General features: G+C 45.1%; 2 protein-coding genes across 7 annotated transcripts in view; both read right to left on the bottom strand.

Annotated features, from left to right (window-relative positions):
- Positions 1–6883, bottom strand: part of KCNJ5 (potassium inwardly rectifying channel subfamily J member 5) — a 67717-nt gene extending 60834 nt beyond the window's left edge. For both annotated transcript variants that reach the window (XM_055819210.1, XM_055819212.1), the window contains exons 1-3: positions 5142–6883; positions 3117–3278; positions 1781–1872 (exon numbers count right to left, since the gene is read on the bottom strand). The gene's annotated coding sequence lies outside the window, so the exon portion shown is untranslated. The remainder of the gene's footprint in view (positions 1–1780; positions 1873–3116; positions 3279–5141) is intronic.
- Positions 6884–7026: 143 nt separating this feature from the next.
- The window catches only part of FLI1 (Fli-1 proto-oncogene, ETS transcription factor), an 89383-nt gene continuing 77927 nt past the window's right edge, over positions 7027–18482 (bottom strand). For 3 of the 5 annotated variants that reach the window (XM_013298913.3, XM_013298912.3, XM_013298914.3), the window contains 4 exons: positions 13296–13361; positions 11946–12008; positions 10595–10642; positions 7027–9604 (listed from right to left, as the gene is read on the bottom strand). In XM_013298913.3, coding sequence (XP_013154367.1) covers positions 9075–9604; positions 10595–10642; positions 11946–12008; positions 13296–13361 — 707 coding nt within the window. In that variant the 3' untranslated portion in view covers positions 7027–9074. The remainder of the gene's footprint in view (positions 9605–10594; positions 10643–11945; positions 12009–13295; positions 13362–18482) is intronic. The other 2 variants (XM_013298915.3, XM_005237150.3) reach the window with 1 other exon arrangement.

The following is an 18482-nucleotide window of genomic DNA, read 5'->3' on the forward strand; positions in this document are numbered from 1 at the left end:
GAGATAAAGGCCCAGGGCAGGGAAAAAGGGTTATCGGGAGACACGCTGCACACTGTGCCACTCAGGACAGACTCCATAGGAAATCTATTTTGGGGGCTGTCACCCCTACTGCCATTAAAAGAAAGTTCAGTTAAAAGGATGAAAATAAATTTAATCTTGCTGAGCAGAAGTGACTGGAGGGAACCACAGACCTGATACTGGAAAACGAGACTGGTTTCTTTACCCGTGACATAGTTTCATTTTTACATCCCCATATAACTCCACTCGAGCCTTATGATTCTCTTCTCCTTCCCTGTCCATCCAGCCTGCAGGCTGCCCATACTGTCACAACAACAAGTAGTCCCCTCCACAAAGTGGAACATGCTGTGGAGACCAACAGCCCAGTCAACATAAAGCAAAGGACTGAAGAGGAAGTCATGTCTCTTCAGGACAAGAAATCAGCCCATGTACTTATTGCTGAATGAAGGCCTAAAGGACTTAGCTGTGAAAGTGTTAGCCAGCCAGCTAGGCCTGGGAATAACGTGTCTGCACTAAACTTAATTTATCCTCTCATTTCACAAACAACATGTTTCTTCTACTGTATTTATTTTAAACATTCGTTCAAGCTGTGCATAATATTTCAATCATTTTGAAATAGTTTTACCCTCCTGCTGGCAAATGAATAAGGCATCCTGCTGACTGCTGGAGAAAGGGCCATGAATTAAAATAACTGCTTTTAGTAAACTGACATGTGCTAGTTAGCTGTTCTCCACACACTCTTTGGTAGTAACGGGTGAAAAGAGACCCCTAAATAACAGTAAGAAAAAAACCAAACCCTGGCAAACTGTTTAGATACTCATACTGACTTGTGTTGTTGGAATGTGGCAGACCACTGCTAACTAGCTCACAGCAACTGCCTGGATAACTTCTGCGTGTACACATTCCCTTGTAAACTCAACTACTCACCCATAAACAAGTCAGCAGTGTGCAAAGCCCTAACACAAAGCAAGAGCAGCTGAGGTGTCACATCCTCTTCTCTCTCCCCAGGCAGCAAACTGATGTGGTTAGACTTCCCTTTTATTTTGCCCCCTTCAATTCACCCCCGCCTTGAACTGTCATGGTGCTGGCCCGGTTCCTGTTCCCCACACAAGTAGGGAGAAACCACAGCACAACACAAGGAATGTGAGCAGAGTCCCCGCTGCGGCAGGGACAGGGGAAGCTGAGCAAGTTCCTAAACCCCTTGGTGAATCTGTGCCTACAGCTTCTTGCTGCAGCCTGGAGAACCTCCATGACACCACCAGCAGCAGCCCTAAAAACATAACCTAAAAACATAACCCTGTGATGACGCCACTGCAACAAGAGTGAGGGAAGCTGAAGCCCTCTCTCCGTGCTGCTAGAATACACAATATTTGTTTCCTGAGGCCAAGCTGACATTCCTGTGGTGGAAGCATCTGCCTGGGGAAAGCTTATGACTTTAACAAACACACTGCTGCGCAAGACGGACATAAATTCTCCCTGTTTCAGGGAGATCGACAAGGAAGGGGAGGCTGGAAATGAGGCAATTTCACTTCGTGTCTCGATTTGCACGCCTCTAGCCAGATTTAAGCGTGGAAAGAATTGAAGCCCTTGCTCTCCGGGGTGACCACATCCCAAGCGAGCTCTTCAGAGACAAAAGTTACCGCGTTATTCTGGTTACGCCAACCCACCACAGAGGCAGGCTAGGATCTCAGAGAGATCTCAGAGAGATCGAGCGATCCCCTACCTGCCTTCTGCCTTGCTGCCGCTGGATGGCATCCCTTACCTCCAGATCAACCGCTCCGGCCTCCGCGTAAGCAGCAACCCTGAACTTCGCATTGGCAGCGCAGCAAGCTTCACAGCGCGAACCGTGGCAATCTTGAAAGAGCAAAGCAAGAATTTATTGGGACTGTTCCTTATTTTATTACACAAAGTTTAATGCATTTAGTGACTTGGTTTTGGCATGAGCCTCTGCGAGCTGGATATATTTAGCCACTTCACAGAAGTGTCGGGAGACTTAATTCACTGCAATGAATTCAGAGGTGATGTGTAAGTGGAGGGCTGGGGGCCGTAAACATCGTGTCTGCAGTGGCATCTAAAAGCGCCCTTAACAGTCTGCAGTGTGTGTGGGGGGGGTTGTAACAGTGAGGCTGGGTCTGGGGAGACCTATATTCCTCAGGCAAGGAATTGCTAGGCAGTTCCTTATTCCTGTACTGTAACTTCAGGCAAGTCACTGCTCCCTGCTTTGAGCCTCAGTTTCCCCAAGCTGTTAAAAAAGCAACACCACGGGCCACCTCGGGAAAGCTTTGACTTCCAGCTCCGCGTTAGTTTCGCAACAGTGGCCAAAAGCGCCTGTTCTGCTGAGCCCCCCCTCTGGCCTGGGAACGTTCCTGGCACATTGCAGAGCCTGCAGAAAGGCACGCAAAGGAGCCACCGCCGCGGTGTTTGTAAAGCCCTTATATCGCTCCACAGCATCGAGGAGCCCAAACTACGTCCCTTTGTGCTCCCGTGCCAGGAGCTTGGCGACCACCACCAGAGGATGCTCAGCCCGGTAATCCCCACGGGGCTGCCTCCGAACACCGCGAGGGCAGCCCCGCAGCCCCCCCTCCCCCCGCCTTGTGCCGTTTCCACACAGGCCCAGCGCATCCAGCGCGCCCCACGCCGCAGAACCACCGCGGGTGGCGGCCGGGGCGCGACCCCCCTCGGCTCGGGGAAGGGACCCCCGAAGGGACCAGCCACCCCCGGCACGGTGCTGGGGGCGGCGGGGGCCGGGAACCCCGCGGCAGGTGCGCCTCGGGGGCGACAGCACGGTCGGGGGTGCCGGGACCCCCGTGCCCGAGGAGCCGGCGGCCCCGCCGCGGGGGAGGGGAGGGGGGCTGCCGGGCGGCTCCAGCAGCCCCGCGCTTCCAGCCACGGAGCTTTAGGGAAAGGTTTAACAACGCCCCCCCCAGCAACACCGACCCTCAACAGAAAGAGAAAAACTCTTAATCGTTTTAACTTGACGCTGCGGTGTATTCGCTCGAGGGGGGTGGAGAGCCTAAATGGGGGGGGTGGGGGGGTGTCAGGCTGCTGTGGGTGCCACCTGCCCGCAGCAGCAGCAGGGACACGCGTGGCGAACCCACCTCGTGCTCCCGTGGGGGCCGGAGGGGCGCACCGCACCCGTGGGCTGCTGCAGGGAGACCCCTTCGCCGGGGAGGTGAAGGAGATCCAGCAGCAGACTTTACAGCTCCGGGAGGCAGAAAGTAAAGGAAGAGCCAAAGCAAACAACAAGTTTGCAGCAGTTCCTGGAAAGGAAGAAGCAAGGTCTTGTGCTGAGATCGCTGCGCATCAAACCGCCACAGACCCTGGGCCGTGCCTCCTCCTGTAGCAACTGCAGCTTAAAAACAAGAAATCGGGATCTTCACCCCTTGCTGCCTGCTCCTAGGCGAGGAGCAGCCAGGTCCTCCCTGCCGAGAAAACCTCCCCTGCCCCACGCCCTCCCTGCTTCTTTGCTGCAGCTCTTTATGCCGGCCGAGGTGGTTGCCCAGCTGCAACCAGTGCGGGCCACCAGTACCACACCTGCCCGCAGCGAGCCCCGCTCCCTCCCCACCGCCCGGCTGCACCGCTGATGGGGGGACCTGGCGGCGCTGGCCTCCAAACGGCTTTTCTTTCTTCTTTGTTTTTTTAGTGGGCTTGGGTTCGGGGTCTGTTTGCTACTCTTGTAGCCTGAAGACCTGAATTTTGCCAAGGATCCCTAACTCTCCTCTGATAAAATGGAAGCATCTGAGCTTTGCATGCAGGGATTTCTGCATCCGTAGATGAAAAAATCGTAACACACAAGCTCAAGTACATGTTACATGTCATTCTGTCCATGACCTTAGTCAGAGGTCTCTTAATTCTTTTCTAATACAATAGCAAACTCTTGAGCTTTATTTGCAATGAGTTTTGCTTTTACAGATGAAAATCATAATATATATGTTTCGCTAGGTATTGTGCAAAAGTATACAAATAGGGTCTTTGAAGTGAATTTATAAACCCCAGCCCCCGACATGCCTCTAGACTACAGCTCTAATTAACACCAAATGCAGCAACACTCAGTTTGATGTGGGAGAACCCAGTTTGTTAGGAAGCGGGCTGAAGTCTAACGAACTAATTTCACAGAGGTCATTAAAAATACTGTATCAGCACAGCAAAGCAGCCTGTAAAAAAAAATCTATTATTGGAGTAGTATAATAAAGTAAAGCTGGCTCCTTTAACCCAGAATTTACAGACCAATGGCTCTTTTCTTGATAGTAGGGGTGGGAAACAGCAGCTGGGTTCATCAGTGCTCTTAATTCAAAACTCCAGGCATGGTCGTTTACTGTCATTGTGGATGGTAAGCATGAGTATGAAATATTGCCAGACAAGTCCAGCTTCACATCAAATATTCACACCAACAGAACCTACGGCAAATTTCCCACGTATTTAATGTCTCGTTGGACTGGAGCATGCTTGTTGGGCAGTGGTATGAGAAATACTTCCTTCTCTTTACTAACGGGAAGGGCTCAGCACGGGGAAATCCCTCTCCCTTGCAATAGTATTAGGTGCGTGTTGGAAATCTGGAGTTGTTTGGAAATTCATCCTCAGGGTTGAAATACAAGTCTTAGGTATATGAAAGCAGTAAGCCACTTGTGTACACAGAGGATGGGTTCTGGCATGTGAGGATTATAGACAGGAGTAATCTCAGATGCTTGACACTAGAAGGATTTGGCATCTCCTCATTTAAGGCACCTAACGAGTGTTTAAGTTGGGAGCTCCATCCTCTAGGCTTTAAGCCGTAGTGGGGATAAAAAGCCCTCTTCAAAATATGGTTAAAAGCAGGTTCTAAACCTGTTGTCTGTAGTTAAGCAGCAAGAATATCTTCTTGTTCTCCCCCTCTCTGACAGACAGAGACTGAGGCAGGAACATCTCAAATAGGGAAAAACATCACAAAGGTCCCAGCTAAAGGAGCTGGAACTCTGATTCTACTTAATATACAAGTTGCAATATCTACTTACAGAAGGTGAAATGTAAAGCTAATTCTAGTTCGGCGTATTTAAGCTAGAACCCATTCAGTGTTTTTGGAGTTAGGGAGCAGAACAGAAGTACTGGGTGAATACTAGATCGCTAGAAATAAATAGCTAAATTACCACTGATTTCAATGGGAGCTGGGTTTCCTGATGAGGTCTGAATTCTGAACTTCGCAGCAGAGAAGATGTTCTGCTATCCCTGTTGACTCACAGCTCACGACCATGTGATCCCAACCATCTGTTTGGTAAACTTTCTGATTAAAGCCTGAAATACTTGAATCTCATCTGCCTTGTCCTCCTGGGAAAAGCAAAAAGTAGCATTAGTACTGTCAAGTTCCTTGTTTATTTTCTTGCAGTGTGTCCCAGAAGCTGGAAATCCCCCAGTTATCACCCCCAGAGCTTCCAACATGACAAAGTTAGGCTGATATTGGGGGTTACAAATGGGCTACTCCGATTTGTATGTTATTACTTGTTCTTTACCCGAGGACTGTAAATTATTAAGATCTTACGAAAAGGCTAAAGGTGCCTGCAAAGTCCCTCGCCAGTCTGAGGTGCCTGGCATACTGTTATGAGACCTCTTTATTCCACAGAAATGCAGCCTGCAGTGGGCAGCAAACTCTATCTAAAGCTAAATATTAGCACAGACTAGCAAAGGTTAATATCAGCAAGTACCCTGAAGAGAAGGACAAAAGGAGGCAGAAAGGACCTGAGCTGTGGATGCCGCTGATCACCTTCCATCTCAGTCTGGGCTCCTCTGAGATGTTGCAAGTTGGACAGCCAGAAACAGATGCTTCTTAAATTGTTGGTTGTTTTCCAAAGTCTTTTTTTCACCAAGGATCCTGCTGGTCAAATTTTGCTATCAAAGACATCTTTGCACTCTGATAACCTTCATATTCTGCCTTTAGATGTTTTTGTGCAATCTCAGCCTTCAGATTTTCCTATTACTGGCAACCGGGCAGGCACACTGTATTAAAAGAAAATACTTGATATTTCTATTGATAATGCATAGCCAGAATGAATCTGGATAATGCTAAAGTGAAAAACAATAGAGATAAGCAACAAAACACTCACTCTTATGACTAAATTGAGCGACTGCGGTTAAATACACAAAAGGAACAGCTCTGAGGTGGTTGAACACACTAACATCGCTCTTTTTCAGAGCGCAGGCTCGCTAATCAAGCCAGTGGAAGCTATTGTACCAGAACCTTAGCAACAAACGGTTGTGCGCGGAGGAAGGAAATGGTGTACTTGTGCAGTTATGTATTTCTAAGGGTTTATCAAATCGGCAGAAATATCAAGCTATCTCTCAGGACCACCATGTGTCTGCAAAAATACAGGAAGTGCCTTTGCCTGACCTTTATACACAATCAGAAGATTCCTTGGCAGTGCTTGTTTTTGCAGCCTCTTACTCCGTCTCAGGAATGCTTTGGAGCACTGGCTTTCCCTGGGGTTTGGGAATAGGTGAGAAACATGAGCAGGCAAGCAGGCTGGTAATACATACAGCATTGTACATATACATTCTGTCAGACTCCTTGAGCACCCCGAAGAGCAAACGGACCGAGATGACTGTTAGGTCAGTCATGGCTCTTGCGGGGAGGCTGTGTGTCCTGGCACTCGGCACAGTGCTGCGAGCCCATCACCGGGGCACCCGGCCAGGGTCTGCTCCCAGCTCTGCCACCGGCCTCAGGCGGGACACGTCACCTCCTCCAGCTCTGGCTGCTCTGCCACTTTCTCTCTCTCTCTCTCTCTTTCCATGGACAAAAGATGGAGCCTAGGTTTCTGATTTAGACACTTCAATAACTAAATTGGGTATGATAAATACTGGCTCCAGAGACAGAAATTTTCTGGAATAAGAGGTTGATATTGTTTTGTAGTGATAAGGATTGATTGCCACTACTATGGAGCTGCTTTGTTTTCCTTTTTAGCTAAATCAAATTTAGAGGCAAAGTTCATGCTTTATCTGAAGGTATGAGAGGGGAGGGAGAGAGTGGGACAATATGATGCCTTAGAGAAGAAAACCACCATTTATTTTGTCACATCTTTTTACATCATCCTCTTCTTACAACAGTTTCATTGTAACACTTAATACATTTTTTAAAAAAACCAAGATAGCTTGCAAAATTATATATATTTTAATATCCAAAAAGTACATTGCATATATATAGTAGCAAAAGCCCCACTTCCATGGGTAATTTCTTCATACTTAAATTTTGCGATTATTGCAGTAACATTACTTATAAACATCCCGAAAGCACTAAGACCTAAACTGGTTAGCTTGATCTTATTTCTCCATTTTGTTAAATAATGGCATCAGTGCTTCTGTTTAAAGTTATGAGCAGACTATAATGTTCTGGTTTCAGGCGCTCATCCTGCAATCAGATGCACATGGACCAAATCTTGCACCCACGCAGAGTCCCAGAGGTTATGTCTAGACTAGATATTTGTGATCCTGTTAATTGGTTGCCGGTTAATACAAGTTAGCTAATAGCTTGTACATGTAAGTCTCACACACACACACACACACAGACATCTGTTCTAAAACACAAATGCTTGTGTTTTACCCTTCTGTTTATGGCACCAAACCACCATTTGTGGATCATCAAATTAACATGTGCAAAATCAGAGAAGGCTGAGAATTTTTGGATGTTTAGAATTTCAATGAAAACCCCTAGCGAAAATTTTCGCAAAGATATTGCAAGAAGTAGTTGATAATTTTAGCTATGAAGTGGTTAAGATCTTTCCAAAGTTCAAGATTTTGGTGATAAATATAACAAAATATTTAAATATTTCCTTTAAAATGCTGGTGCATGTTTTCAATCAGCTTCAATGCAAACATGTTAGCTAAGTGGAGTTAATTTGCAGACTACTATGACAGAGTAATACAAGAAAACACTACTCTAGACAAACCCAGGGAAATCTGGAAGGTGTCTGGCTACTTTGGGGGTCAATTATGGATCCAATTGCAGGATCCAGGCTATCTCCAACAGATACATTACTCATGTCTTATTTTTTATTATTTTTTTTTTTAGCAAAAAGTACAAAGCCCAAATGTACAGATTGAAAAGATGTACAAATTACATTAAAAACAAAACAAAACAAAACAAAAACAACCCACAAACAACTGAGCTGATAGTAAAAAACAAACCTGCATTTGTGACCGAGGTCAACTCGTTTTAATTAATCTTTCTTTTAAAACTGTGAGATATAGGGAAAAATAACTCTGCATAATTTATACAGTAATTTGCCTTCTGATTTGTTGACCCTTTGGATGACGGTCTGACAAACGCACAGCGTTCGCGAATCGGTACGTGTAGCGATCCCTAAGGCTCTGGCAGAGCTCAGGGGCCTGCTGTCATTTAGTTTACTTCACTTTTGCTTTCAAGGAATGTCTGTGCTTGACATTTTGTTCTGGTTTCTGATGTCTCTGGAGTTAATACACAGTCTACTGAAGTTGTACACTCTAGAAAAGTTCCTTCAATGCCCTTTACTTCTTAGAATATACATGTACATATATATATATGAATATATATATATTTAATTTCCAGTTGGGTGAAAATCCTCATCTGCCTTAAAGCTAAGATTCCAGTTGCGGTCCCCTGCAGCCCAATGTCCTCCGCTTAATGGTCAAATTGCCCACCCTCTCCACAGTGAGAAAAAACCCCATGTAGTCATATTTTCCTACGACCCACAGTTGGATCTATGTCTTGTCAACAGCCTTTGAATCCTTAAAAATTTCTCTCATCAAAAAGCTAATAATCATTCCAGGTAATGGTGAACAATCTTCATAGTCAATTCCTACAGAGGACATAAGCGTTAAAAACCAAAGAAAATGCAGAGTACTGGCCCAAAGAAGCATCCATCTCTCAGTTCAAGACACAAGAGGCAAAGTTACAAAAGTAAAAGGTTTGATCCAGTAATAACCAATATCCAGTTTTAATTCTTCCCCAGAAAGGCCACAATTATCCATTAGGGTCCCCCAAAAAAACACAAAAATCCCAGAAGTAAAGAAAAAGTCCAACCAGATTGATAAAAGCCACTTGAAGATAAAAGCATCTAGTAATAGCTGCCCAAGTGTGGTGATACATGGGCATTGGGATGGCGAGGGACATTGGGGTTTGGATAAATGCTTCCTGCAGGGGAGGTCCAATAAGGTGAGGCTGCTCCAAAGAAACTGGATGATGTGACAGGCATAGAAGAAGGGTGCGGGGGTACAAAGTTCACCTTCTGCTGATGGGCATGGTAAGACGGCATGTAGGAGAGATCTGATGGATACTTGTACATTGATGATTCAGTGGGATGAGGCTGAAGAGCCTGGGCAATGCCATGAAAGTCAAATTTGTAGGCATACCTTTTGCCATGCACTTTGGTCATAATGTTCTTATCGTAGTAGTATCGGAGGGCTCGGCTCAGCTTGTCGTAATTCATGTTGGGCTTGCTTTTGCGTTCTCCCCAGCGCCGTGCCACTTCATCAGGGTCCGTCATCTTGAATTCCCCATTGGTCCCTTCCCATGTGATACAGCTGGCGTTGGAACTGTCTGACAGCAACTCGAGAAGGAACTGCCACAGTTGGATCTGCCCGCTCCCTGCGAGAAGCAAGCCAAAGAGGAAAGGAAATGACATTGTGTTTCCTGCTTAAAAGCAAAGACAAAGGCAGGAAACAGAAGGACTATCTCGATCTTTACTGGGAACTGCTCCTTCAAGCCTTAGAAAGTCTTACGTAGGAATGGATAAACTGTTCCCAGCAAACAAGTTAGTCAACCCTTTGTTCTGTTCATGAGTTTGAGGTCAGATTAGATTTCATAATGGTCGCCTTTGGCCTTAAAATCTTCGGGCTATTCATAAACAGCTTTTTTTCCGAGCATAGTGTTCCGCAAAATTTTTCACTGAATACTTAACACAGTATATTTCAACTCTCAACTGCTTACTGTTTACCATGAATATTGTTTTGGATACCTACAGTTTTCTTTCCAGTTGCTGATCCGAGTTACATAAGATTATTTGTTCCCCAGACTAGATGACTCCTATTTTATTCGGTACAGTTATACTCGTAGTAAAGAGCCTTATGAGGACGTTACCTTACAAGCATTCAATGTATACAAGTTTGTTTAGTTTAAGCAAGATTTACTCCAGGTTTTACTTCCCAAGACAAGGATTGTTTTCTGCAGATGACATGCTAGGGACAGTTACGGTGTGGTGACTTTCAGAGACGTTTTGTGCCTTCCATTCAGCTAATCTGTAGCAGACAGTGAAAAACTAACCTGTCCTGCAAATCTGAGGGACCAGCATTTAAATTCCCCATACAGCTCCTCTTAAGAAACGCTGGTTTGGGGTAAGAACATTCAAGATGGTGATTTTGTCTTGACAGAGATAATGTTGTACCACTTTCCTCACTTTTCTGCAGGGATTTATGCAAAAGCACTCATAAGAGCACAGCTGCTAAGGTCAACGGCTCTTACAGCCTACCCCACTGGCAGAAGACAACAGCTACACATCCCGTACAGGCTGGAGCAGTAGATCACAGGGAAAGCTAACCCCTTCGACAATGGTGGTCTGAAATTTAAAGATGAACTCACCTGGATTGGCAAGACGGCTACTAGTGGGCCCCAGGATCTGATAGGGATCTAAAAAAAAAAAAACAAACACCAACAAAAGCGATTTAAAAAAAAGTTTCATTAAAAAGAAACAAGAGTTCGTTACTATTTATTCTGGAAACCAGTTCAAATTTTCAGTTTCTTTCTTTACTCTCACTGCCTCTTCACCTAGGGCCTGGAACAGGCCTGATGTGTTCCTTATTTCTTATTTTAGCAAACGACCACCCATTATTTATGGAATCCAAAATGGCACAGTGTTTCTGGCATTGGTTTCAGACCTGCCTGCTTTCAAAGACTGTAATCTCTTTGGACATACCCTATGCTGACGTGTCAACTAGAAAACATGAAACATGAAAAGCAAAAGTGTGGGACAGTGGAACAGTAATGAATCAGGAGCAAATATATTCCTCCTAATAAAAAGAGCTGGACTGTAAATGAGATTTTCAAATTCACTTGTTAGCAGTTGAGTTTGCTTCCCTCTGAGGTCAATGAAATGTTCACCCAGCTCTCCCCTACTGAAGCAAACAGAGCACTAGAGAAAGGAGAGTAAAAGGAGTTTGGTCACTGGCTCAAATGAAGCTGAGTGTTCCTTGAAAACCCCACAGTGCATTTATTAGGAATGAATTCCTTCCCTTTTTGTGGGGCCTCCTCAGCCCTAATCTCTACACTTCTCCTTTGCTTCTCTCTGGGTTTGGTGATTTGGATCTATAGCATTTGCTCGTGGATTGAATTGATGCCAAAAGGACCAACCCCCTAAAAAAATAAAGGGGATAGAAAGCAGCTGTGCAAAGCAGAGAAGGTGGTATTTAGCTTTTCAAAGGCCCCTTGGGAAACTAGCAGGAAACACCACTGCTTGCTGCCCAACAGGGTTTGCTTTTCTTATTTGGTTTTCTTTGACGCAGGAGAAGCCCTGTCGATTCTGTTTGGAGATACTTCCATTGAATGTTGCTGCAGCAGAGGTGAAGAGGTAACGAGCAGACACTGCACCGCTGCAGCATAAACTGTTCCGTGCCCCTAGCTGCTTCACGACCTATTACACGGCATGTCATGATGCTTCAAAAGAGATGCAACCGATGCTTGGCACTGCACGTGACTCAGCTGAAACGAGGATGTTCCTTTTGAATGGGGAAGGACAATGCAGTAAAATAGAAACAGTTTGGACCAATTGCTGTCACTGCTCTGTCACAGTTGACTCATTATTCTAAGACTTCCCTGTAAGGCTCTGCCTGTTTGTCCTGTGCCCACGGTTGGTGCTGCTTGACACATTTATTCACCCAATCTAGTACAAATCTAATGACTTAGCAGATGCAGTGGGAACAAAATCAACCATTACCTGGCTGGGGCCGTTGCTGTTCTGTTGTCTTATTCACATTTTGCGTCCCTGCAACAGGAGGGCCTGTAAAGACACAGAAAGATCTTATATGTACTAGAAGAGAAGAGGAGGAATGAACAGAACAGGGCAAGTACAAGACACATTGAACAGGAATAAGAGTGGCTGCAATGGGAAAAGTTTTCTAATCCTAAGAGCTGATATTTTTGAATTTGCACCACAAAACTAAGAGATTTCACTAGAAATTAAAAATCTCACTGTACAAAGAAGGTATGGAGATGAGGAAAGAAAAATATTATGTAGATACTTTATTAATTTTCTGTCTTTTATCGCAACTAAACCTTTACTCTAGTTCACATCCATGTTTTGAATAGAAAATGGGATTTTTTAAAATGTATAAATGCTGACCTTTTCCCATGTTGGAACTTCTTTCCATATTTATTGGAAATGCAAATTCTTTTTTAAAGCAACCTTTTTATGCAAAAACTTTTGGGTTTATCAAATCAAACATTTTGTTGAAAACATCACTGCCGTTTCTATAAATCACTTCAACGTTAGCATCTGTTCCTCCTCTTCAGAGCATTTCTCATAACAGAAAATCGTAACTCAAAGAGTCTTCACATTTAGCATGTGCGTAGCTCAGAAAGCTGAAAAGCAAAGGAAGTACAATCTGACAGCCAGGTTCTGCCGCATTTACTTGCATCCACTAGTATCTTGTTGAGAGTCAAATGTGCCCATCTTGCACTGCTGCACAGGGATGAGCCCCAACAGTGGAAGCAGAGGAGAGTGTGGCTCAGTATCAGCTGGTTATGTTAGCTGGAATACAGCCTTTAGGGACAGGGGATTGGTATTTCTAATGACATGTCACCCAGAGTGTACTTGGAATTCAAGGACACTATAAAACTAGTAAGAAACAAGAACAGTTGCACGAGTAGGGCTCACACAGTAGGGATGCTATCTGCCTGCTGGACTTTGTGTAGAATCTTACTTTCTGAAAAGTAGCATGAAATTCTCAGAATCTGCCCAAGCTGTCTGTATCTGTGCCTAGAAACCTTACAGCAGACTACAAGCAGGTGGCTGACATGTCCAGAGGATCTGCTCCTGGCCCCGTAATCAAATCCTGGAAGTATTAGAGGTTCGTGCTATCATTTTCAATACACGATTCAATAATAAAAATATTTCTGTCACTTGCTATTTCTTTTCATAACATAATTCTAGCTCTTATCTTACTGACTGTCCCCAATCTTCTGCCCTTCTGATGCTCATAATACAAGCCAGCCATGCCCGTCTTTTCCCACAGTCTCGTTTTGATCTTCCATCACAGAATTTGTGATTCCCGTTGGGACAACTTACTTTTGGTGAGGCCAGAATTCATATTACTGCCCCATCCTGTTCTCCTGACTGCATCATAGGAAGGATCTAATGACAAAAGACAACAGGCACAGAGGGGTTGAAATCAACTCTTCCCACAAAAAAAAAACCCAACAAACCTCTTGCAAGAATCTAGCTTCGTATCTTGGTCCTGACTAGCTTGGTATTATGCAGACCTATTATTTTTCCTCTCCCACATCACCTACGCTCCCTTGGCCCTCTCACAAAAGCAACAGGGTGTAAATACAGTGGTTGGGACTAGCTGTTTGGGCAATACTCAAGCCTGACACATTCTGATCATGAAGTATAGTCACTGCGCTCAATGGAGTTTAATGTGCGACTCATCCCAGCCAAAAGGAGACCCCCTTTCTCTTATCCCGAGATGACAGAAGACCATGGGCAGAAAAGGAGGATGAGGTGAACCTTTTTGTTATTTCACAGAAAACAAATGGTGACTTTAAAAGCCAGGGAGACCAAGGACTTGCCATGCAGAATAAGGAAGCTATTTTAACGAGGGCGGAAAGGGGAAAAAGCCTCCTCTCAAGCGAAATTCAAAATGCCTCTCTGACCATGCTGCTGGAAAGGAGTGAGCACTGCCTGGAGCCCCGTTGGGCTGCACAGCACAGCGGGGCTTTGCAGCTCCCTGTGGAAACATCCCAGGCACTTGCACATTCCTCCCGGCGCTGGGAAAGCCGCTGCAGCTTTGAAATTACAGCCTTCTAGTTATTGGCATGAAAAGGAAAACAGAGAAGGGATGGGAGAGGGAAGGGGAGGGGAAGAGAGGGAGAGAAAGAGGAGGAGGAGGGAAGAGCAGGGAATGGGGGAAAATAGAGCTCATGTAATCTGCTCTTTTTATTTTTATTTTACTTATTTGTTTTTTCCTTTTTTACTAGAAACCACAAACCCCACTGCAAATAGATCAGACTGAAAAACAAACCGCTATGGTTTCAGCCTGGTACAAAGATTGTGACGGGACATCTCTGGAAGATGGAGGCAACAGGTCCAGCCATGCTGTGCCCAGAAGGGAATCTTGTGCCCGCTCCCATGGCTGGGCAAGGAGCAGCAGGGCTAGAAACTGCGCTGCAGCCTGCTGCTGCCACCAGGGAACTTCATCCCCAAGCTCAGTCCTCAGCAGTTCTCATTGTAAATTTGCACGGGTGGCATTTTCCTTGCTGGAAAGCTGTCAGGCAAATCTTAACTTCATCTGAGTGCACCCGGAGCTTGGGCTGCTGCTCTGTCAGTGACTGAAATCAAGAGAGCAGAGATGAGGTCCGAAGTAACCACTGGCTTTTCCCATGTCCTCTTTGCAGCCAGTCTCTGACTTTCATTTCTCCCCTGGGATGTCCTTCACAAGTATTACAACTAGAGCTATTACAGCAATGTTTTGGAAAATATTTTGAGAAAAAAAACAGCAGAGTTCTGCATTGAAAGAGAAAGGCTAAGCCTCAAAAATTTCCACTGATTGAGCTGCTAATGTACATTTTGGTGAGCTCAATCAGAAACTGTATGCCATTACATCATTTTAATGGCAATGTCACCTACATGGTGATCCTGTTAAAAAGAAAGGTAACAATTAATTTTCCAACAAAAAAAAATTACTTTTACATGGGGGAAAAAATTCCTTTCCAAAAAGTAGCAAACTTATTGAAAATTTTCAGTTTTCTCTGATTCTTTTGGGTCAGATAATTGACCAAAATGAGTCAACTGCTGCATCTTGGTTGATTCAGATGCATCAGCATGTTTTGAGTAAATAAATAGGCCATCATCTGGGTAGATGATCCTCCTTCAGATGGGGAAACTTTGTCACAGAGTAGGAGCCTCCTTTGCTTACAGTGTAAAATGCATCTCCTGAGGGGTTTTTTTGAACCAGTAAGTGGCAATATTACAATCAGATGTGCTGACCAGGTGTGTATTGCTACAGCTGCTTGGACTTTACAGGATCAAGGCTTGGTTCTCCAGATAAGTCTGGCTAAGTCTCGTCAAAATTAACATTCAAAACCTGTCTGAATGGGTGTCCTTGTAGCATAGGTTTTAGGAAGTAAAATGTCACCTTGGAAGGATGGTGCACCTGTGTCTCAGCCCAGGTTTAATCCAGGTTTCGAGTGCCTCAGATGAGTCACTTTGCTTCAGTTTTCCCTTTTATACTATGGATTATGGAGTAAAGTGTGGGCAGATATAGGGGATGCCATACTTGTATCGTTAGGGTGAGACTTAGCTCCAAGCATGACTTTGCAATGGTAAGAAGGGTTAAATATGATAGTTAGCAATATAGGCTAACTGTTGGTATTGAAACAATACTGCAAGTTTCCAACTCGTTCTCTTCCTCTCCAAAAAAAAAAAAAAAAGGCCAAATCCACTAAGCTATTTTTGTTTTGTTTTCACAAAAATCCGTGCAACGTGAAAGAACCACACCAGCCCTCCCAGCTTCCAGGCCCAGACTCTAAAGCTGAACGTGTTTAAAACAAAATGGAAAAGGCAGAGCCAGGGAACCTATCCAGAGACTCGAGTTTCTGCAAAAACAATATCGTTCCCGGGACCTGACGCCCAGTGGCTCAAACAGATCCTACAGAACTCCAGCCAGACAGTTAGTTACACAGAGGGTCTTATCTGTCATTAAAACCACTTGGATTTTACACCAAAACTTGCTGCGCTATGGAAAGTCAATTAAAAGACTTGGATCGAGGTCATCTTCTGGTGTAAATCAGCAAAGAGCTATAATGAAGTTAGGGGCAAATTTATACTAACTAAGGATCGGGTCCCCAAGTCTGTTTTAGTCTTAAAAGGCCCAGTGGAACAACAGTCCTATGACAAATGTGTGTTCAATACAAAATGGAATTACAGAGCAGAAAATAAATCATAGATGCTTTCAAGAAATGTCATTCTGCAGCTGTCTGGTTTATGTCCAGAAATTCCCCAGAATGAATGCATACTCTATTATAAGTAAGGTAAAGGATATTAATAATGCTTTGCACTTTCACAGCACCTTTCAACTAAGGATCTCACAGCTTTGCAAACATTCACACTCACAGCGCGCCTGGGAAGAAGCTTAAATATAATTTTATTTATTTACATGCATAAATGCACTTTCCTCAGGCTTTAGCTGCCTTTTCCAGATGAACTGGCTTTCCCAGAAATCAGGCTGTGTGGAAGAGATTGCACAGCATTGGTCTCTGGACCCTTTCTAACCTTGGTTTATACTTTCTCACCCCAAATCTCCCTCGGCTCCTACCCCACCACGCTCTGTGCCATTTGGAAATTCTCATCCTCTGCTGTGCAACTCCCCTTTCAAAATCCATTGATTCCTCTGGAATTAAATGTAAACCAGAAAAAACACAGTCGTGAAACAGCCTGCTAGGCTATACAGAAGACTGAGAAAAGGCTTAGAACATGGCAAAATTGGCAAGATCAAGATAGGGCATTAGGTAGGCTGTCCTGTAAAGTTCAAGAAATGAGCTAAATTATGCAAACCCCTGCAGTTTCTTATCAGACTCTGGTGCAAAAAAGGAAGGAGATGTGGGGAAGAAACTGAGCAGTGTGTCCCAGGGATCCCCTGGCTGAGGCTGTGGGCCATGGAGGAGGAGGGCAGCTGCACGTTGTGCTCTGCAAGCACAGGAGGTATGGCATCGCAGTAGGGAAATAAGGCAGGCTCCACCGAACCACCAGCCTGCCTCTACAGCCAGCCCCTCCTCATCTCACACCTTGAGTGCTGCTTCGGTCCCGTTCCCCATACCTCTGGGTCACATTTAGTCTGAACACACTAATAGGCTCCAATATTGCTGGGGGCAGATGGGCAGACAGGCACAGACTCCCTTCCCTAGGAACCCGGGCTTAAAATCCCCAGGTGGAGTTCCGCACCACAGCGAGGACGATCCCAGACGCCTGGCAGTCCTTCCAGTCCAATGAACAAGCCGTTAGGGAGTCAGAGTTTAAGATATGATGCATTAGAGAGCAAACCCTCTCCGATAAGCCTTTAAAAGTTCTTTAAAAATTGTAAAAGAACCCAGTGCTTTGTAAATGTGAGAGCTTGGGACGGAGGGGAGAAGCAAAGGGGGACATTTCAACTGAACAATAGGCTCACAGTCCCTGCGCTTCCTGAGCTGCTCGCTGAGTGCTGACAGCCCCTTCATCCTGCTCTCGCCATAGGAGCTTTTTCAGTCAAACCAGATTCAGGCACTATTTTGTCCTACCAGCCTTGATAAGGCTTTCCAGGAGAACAATGGGCACTGGGCTGGTAATATCCTCATACAGTGGGGCCGAGTCATTTATGAACTAAATGCTTTATAGGCACTATAGGGGAATTTTATTTGAAATGCCAGCTATGCTGGCATAGCTCCCTTAATTGCAAGCAAGGCTGGGAAGGAATAGGATGGCATATTCATCATGTCATGGCATCACTGGCAGCAGCAACAGCTCTTTCCCAGCCAGGTACTGTCTGCTTTATGAACTGCTGGGGCTCACTGTCAAGGTACAGAGTGGCTGGTCTGAACATTAGCTCCTGCTGGCAGACCCGTGGGCAGTGTCATGCCTGGGTTAACACGATGGCCATGGGACTGCATGTCCAAATTGAAGAGAGTCATGAAACGTAACACCATATGTAACACAGGAGCATCCAGATGCTGAGCTCTGCCTGAGCAAATGCTATCCCCATCGCATTTCCCTTGTGAGAGGGGCCCTGTCGCAGAGCTGAGCATGGCTTGGAACCACCCAAGAAGCTCTCATCCCCTGAGATGGGATTTCTTCCTAAAGCCAACTTTTGTAGATGTCTGGAGAAATTCATGTGCAGCAAACTTGTGGAGGCACCTAGATTCCCCAGCGTGGTAGGTGCAAAGCAATAGAAATTGCCCATCAACCTCTGCCTACTGGAGCTGATACCTGCAAGAAGATGAGGCAGCCAGAGGATGGAAAGTGGCTTGTTCTAAGTCATACAGACAGAGCCAAGAAGAATATAAAGGTAAGTTTCCAAGTCTCAGTGAATTGTCTGTCTGCTTACTAACACTGCCTCCGTTTCCCTTTGAAACACACTGGCAGCCTCTGACCAAGTCTGTCTTGCTGACTTAGATGGATAATAACAGTAATGACTGGAGTCATTTAGCCATCGTCTATTGTATTCCTCACCACAGCATCTTGAGGTTCTTTCCAAAAAAGGTTGAATGACTCCAGTTCACTGGA

The sequence above is a fragment of the Falco peregrinus genome, chromosome 15 (genome assembly GCF_023634155.1).
Source record: "Falco peregrinus isolate bFalPer1 chromosome 15, bFalPer1.pri, whole genome shotgun sequence".
NCBI classification, from domain to species: domain Eukaryota; kingdom Metazoa; phylum Chordata; class Aves; order Falconiformes; family Falconidae; genus Falco; species Falco peregrinus.